Raw genomic sequence first — 5,168 nt, 5'->3', positions numbered from 1 at the left:
GCAAGGAGATAGCATTGAAAACTTTCACAGGACATTTCTTCCACCTGCCCTTGGCTGTTGGGGGAAAACAAAGACATTGGTGTCCAGCAGACTTTTGGAGAAGAGCAAGTTGGTCTCAGGGTTAATTGGCACTTGATGTTGTGTATCATGATTGCTTCCCCCCCCATCCTGAGAAAGGCACAGATGGTAAGCAAATAATCTGTATCACACATGAGAGAAAGGGAGAGTTGGAAAAGATGCTAAAAGGAGTCAACATGGTCAAAGCAGTGGATTACAGCTGGATGCAGCTGAGGAATTGATATCCTTCTGTACTCAGGTTTCTGCTTGGCCCTGGGGGCCTTTAACCCGGCCAAATAGTGGAGTGTCACTTCCCTGACTAGGGGTCAAATACACGAGTAACAAAGTTTGAAGCACAGTGTTAGTCAGATATGAAGCAGCAAAATAAGTAGGTCAGGTACTGAACGCTTGCGAGTAACCTGGTGGCACAAACACAGCCTGTGCTATGTACAGTTCTGCCTTTCGCAAGTTTTTTTTATTGTTATAACATCAAGGCCTTAGTTTGCCACGAGTTCTGCTGGATTTTTGCCATGCATACCTCCTCATCTGGGGAGAAAACGTCAAGATGTGATTTATGCCATGATGATACAAGGGAAATAACTTCTGCTGAAAGCAAAGTAGAATTTAATTATGCACCTCCTGAGGAGAGTGAAGCTGTTTGGGTAGAAGCCTTTCATATGCGCTTGATATTGTGAAGTTGGGTCCCGGTTCTTTTCAGAACACTCAATCTATTCTTACACTTCCTAGAAACTTCATAGCGTTCTTGCCATGACAGCATATCGCATGATCGAAGGTTAGGATCACGTTCTAACTTGAAGCTTCTACTTGAGTGTTTGAGACCAGCTCTTGCAAATAAGTCTGTTTAATCTGGCTGCTCCAGGCTGCGTCAGGAGCACAGACTTCCTTGTCGGGAAGGACATGTGGGTGAAGCAGCAGAGAGTGACAAGAAATCTGAGGCAGATTTTTTTTTTCCTCTTCACAGAAACCATGGCGAGTCCTGCGAAGGATAACTATCGAATGAAGAGTTACAAGAACAAAGCTCTAAATCCTGAGGAAATGCGTCGGAGAAGAGAAGAGGAAGGAATTCAACTGCGCAAACAGAAACGAGAGCAACAGGTAACTGTCAGCTTGACTAGCTTGTGCTCAGCCTTAACACAAGCAAGATTGTGCTGCTGCCAAACTGGAATCTTCAAGGATCTGTGCATTAAGGTTTGTTGGCAGTCCTCTTTTTCCTCTTCTGAGATCTTGCTTTTGTCTTTTTTCTTTGTACCTAGTACAGAGTGTAGCTCACATCAAGAGCTCTCTAAGCACTTTGTCCTTGGGGTGCTGGAGGTTTTTGTTCACAGATCCTTGTTTTTAAGGGGTTTTATTTTTGAAATTTTTTTATTAATTGGTGAATGGGGTTATTGCCTCACAAAGCAGGAAGAGCAAGTGAAAGTATGGGCTGCACATATTTCTTAACTCTGAGCTAGTGGGGGTTTTTTTGGCTTGGATGCCTGCAAAAGTAAGAGGTGATTCCAAGGTGATGTGTGTGGCTCAGACTAAATTTTTTTATCTACTAGTGCATTGTCTGCAAGCTGCCTTCTCCCCAGGTTTCTCTAAGGTCTTCAGCCCAATTCAGTACTTGCCTGCACTGGTGTCTCTGGCTTGGGCATTTGCGTATCTGAGGGCAAGACTGAGCGTGTTTCATTATTGGGGTTTGTATGCCAAGCTGCTCTTCAGAGAGCAGAGCTGTTATTAATGACTACTTCTCTACTGAGGTTGCGTTCAGTCTAGTTGACGCTATCTCGTTTGAGGAACAAGAATGTCTAGTTATGAAGACTGTTCATCATTGCTTTCTAATAATGACTCTTATGTTTTGTTCCCCACCAGCTCTTTAAAAGAAGAAATGTGGAGTTGATCAGTGAAGATGCCTCCATGTTGGATAATCTCCTTGTGGATTCCTACGTCAGTTCCACAACGTGTGGGGTAAGGTGCCTTTCCTCGTTGCTGTTGTGCTGTCAGATAGATTTAACACTGTGGACTGCATAGAACTGACACACCTCAACGTTGTTGTTTTCTCACTTGTGAGAGTGTTGTGAATGTTACTTCTGTGAACGGGAAAGCTGGCCAGGAAGTAAATAGTGTGCTGTAATCTCAAATTGTGAATCTTTGGATTGCTAGCTAAGCACAAAGTTACTGTAGGTTGTCATGACTGTGGTGCCTTAAATAATCTTACAGTGAAATGGAACCATTGTTCTGTCTCCTTTGCGTCTTTTCAGGAGGGGGCGATCACAAGAGAGATGGTGGAGATGCTTTTCTCAGATGACCCTGATCTACAGCTGGCAACCACTCAGAAGTTCAGGAAGTTACTCTCCAAAGGTAAAAATAACTCATCTCATCCCTGCTGTATGCTCTGACATAACCTTTATTTTGCAAGCATTTGTGCACCTGTATTGCTGTACAGAAGCTTAGCAGTTTTGAGGTTTGGGAAAGAAAGTTATAAATTTGATCATGTAGTATATTGCCAGTGATTTACAGCTGTGTGAATTGTACAGAGTGATTCTGGAGAGTAGTTCTGGTGAGTTCAGTATGGCTTGAGATCATTCAATTCAGTAGTAGCTCATGCTGCTTACACCTCTGCGTTAGACCTGCGGTTTTGACGCTGCCTTGCTATTCCAGAGCCGAATCCTCCAATAGATGAAGTGATAAACACTCCTGGAGTGGTGGACAGATTTGTTGAATTCCTGAACAGAAGTGAAAATTGCACGCTACAGGTAAAGGAGATGGTGTTATGAATTCGTCACGGCACGTAGCTGTTTAACCTTCACAGCGCAGCAACATGAACCCAGAGGTGCTATCAGGGAAAAGTGATGCCTTGAACCCAAAAGATGCGGGTTATGTGGTGTACAGGAGACAAAGGTAGCCTGTAATGCTTAAGGAAAAAAAGGAAATTATATACCGCTGTCAATTAAATTATTGGAAAGAATGCTGGCAAAAATAACATAGTTCAGCTGCAGTGGAAGAGAATTTGGCCTTCCAGCAGCTGACATTTCTGCTGGAAGCTAGTGGAGCTATGGAATTAATGTGTAGGAACAAATTGTTTGAGGAAAAACCTCCTATTATTGGAAGCTTTTAAGTACAGGCTAAGAGACTGTTAGAAATGGGTTGGGTAGTGCTGATCCTGCTGTGGGGCAGAGGGATGGACTAGGTGGCTTCTTGAGATTCCTTCCAGCTTGGTAATGACTGTAGTTACTTCGAAGGGGTTAAAGATACTCCATACATGGAGCTGGCTATGAGCTGGTGACTGCTTTCATCTTTCTTCCTGCCCTCTGGCCCAAGGCCATGTATCATAGGGGCTTACTTTCAAGTAAATGATATGCTTTGTTTCTCTCACCACCTTTTTAGGAGAAGTTGAAAGAATTATAGCTGAATTTAATGGCAAATATTTTGCTAAATCAGGATTATTTTATTCACACTTTTGTCATTTATTTGCTTGTTTCAGTTTGAAGCAGCGTGGGCACTGACAAATATTGCATCAGGAACTTCCCAACAAACAAAAATTGTAATTGAGGCTGGGGCAGTTCCCATATTTATAGAGCTGTTAAACTCTGACTTTGAGGATGTTCAAGAACAGGTAAGGTTCACTGCTTGCTTTGGGGTTAGGGAGAAAACCAGAGTGGATTGCGTATGATAAAAATGCAGTGTTTAAAATGAGTGACCAGTGTCTAACAACTGGCTTCAGACCACAAATTGATGGATTGTTTGTCTGGAATTACAGGGAAATGCTTTCTTAGCACACTACTCTTCTCTTCTTTCTGTTCAGAAACTGCGTGAATGCTAAAACTGTTGCTGTTTCCTTTCAGGCTGTCTGGGCATTGGGGAACATTGCTGGAGACAGCTCTGTGTGTAGAGATTATGTCCTTAACTGCGCTATTCTTCCTCCCTTATTAATGTGAGTAGCCATGAATACTTGCCAATACAGTTCTTGAAGTCCCATTGTAGCACAGCAGAGCAATATTTGAGCTGGGCGAAGAGATTCCCGAGCAACTTGTGGTGGTGATCACTGGGAATCAAACCATTGGTACTGGATGAACTGGCAGTTCAGACAAGTATCAGATAAATGGAGTGGGACTTGGTAGATAACATGCCTTCTCACAAACCTTTACACCGCTCTGAATCTGCAGCGGGTGCTGTTGCAGCGTGCTTGTCTTTCTCTGTGCTTGCGCTGTGGATTTCAGGTGCTTGTCTGAGTGGGTTCTTCTAAGGCTGAGGAAAGGGAGCAGGTCTCTGCGTACCGCCTTGCCTCTGCAGCTCTTGCGTGGTGCATCATCCAGTCAGAATCTGCCTGTCAGCAGCGTGCTCGAGTACTGTTCGCTGCTCTGTAGAGAATTCATCTTTACTTGATCCTGTCCTTGGCAAACTGATGTCGCAAGTGACTTGGATTGTTATGCTGCTGCTTCTGTCACCTGTCAGCAGTGACTGCTGACTGAAGTCCTCAGCCCCCAGGACTCCCTGTCCTCATCAGAGTTGGGAGAGAGCAGTTTGTGTCAGTTGGTCTCTAGTGAGGACCTTCTGACCCCAGGCAGGGGTGTGAGTCTCTCCCTGGGCTGAATTTGAACTTGAAACTGCATTTGACTAACCCTTCCTTCTGCGGCTTGTCTGGTGTGGAACCTGCCTTCCTGACCCATGTCACTTGTTAGGAATAATAGCTATTTATCTCAAGGAGTTGTTGCATGTCACTTCTCTTAGTTATTGAAAGGCTCAAGTGACAAGCAGCATGGCTTGAGCTACAGCCAGTGGAATAGTGGTTTGACTTCCTTAAAGTTATACTAGTTTTCCTTCTTTTGATTCAATTGCTGGGTTCCACATCGAGGATTATAATTTGTGGTAATTGTCTCTTTAGGCTCCTTACGAAGTCCACCAGGTTGACAATGACGCGAAATGCTGTCTGGGCCTTGTCAAACTTGTGCAGAGGAAAGAGTCCACCACCTGAATTTGATAAGGTGAGAAGAAATGCCTTCTTGGCAGGCAGGTGATGGGGAGACACCCAGTTGAGATGCTTGTCTAAATTATTTTTGGCTGTTGGGCTTCTGTAAGTTGTTCTGGGAGGGAACAGGGTGAGGTTCTTC

General features: G+C 44.0%; 1 protein-coding gene across 1 annotated transcript in view; it reads left to right on the top strand.

Annotated features, from left to right (window-relative positions):
• The first annotated feature begins 1,044 nt into the window (after positions 1 to 1,044).
• KPNA6 (karyopherin alpha 6 (importin alpha 7)) overlaps positions 1,045 to 5,168 on the top strand; it is a 9,136-nt gene continuing 5,012 nt past the window's right edge. The window contains exons 1-7 of the mRNA XM_010077786.1: positions 1,045 to 1,173; positions 1,930 to 2,025; positions 2,319 to 2,418; positions 2,719 to 2,813; positions 3,542 to 3,673; positions 3,903 to 3,991; positions 4,943 to 5,042. Coding sequence (XP_010076088.1) covers positions 1,045 to 1,173; positions 1,930 to 2,025; positions 2,319 to 2,418; positions 2,719 to 2,813; positions 3,542 to 3,673; positions 3,903 to 3,991; positions 4,943 to 5,042 — 741 coding nt within the window. The remainder of the gene's footprint in view (positions 1,174 to 1,929; positions 2,026 to 2,318; positions 2,419 to 2,718; positions 2,814 to 3,541; positions 3,674 to 3,902; positions 3,992 to 4,942; positions 5,043 to 5,168) is intronic.

Source organism: Pterocles gutturalis, unplaced genomic scaffold, assembly GCF_000699245.1.
Source record: "Pterocles gutturalis isolate BGI_N339 unplaced genomic scaffold, ASM69924v1 scaffold2791, whole genome shotgun sequence".
Taxonomy (NCBI): Eukaryota; Metazoa; Chordata; class Aves; order Pterocliformes; family Pteroclidae; genus Pterocles; species Pterocles gutturalis.
This window is presented reverse-complemented; position numbering and strand designations above follow the sequence as displayed.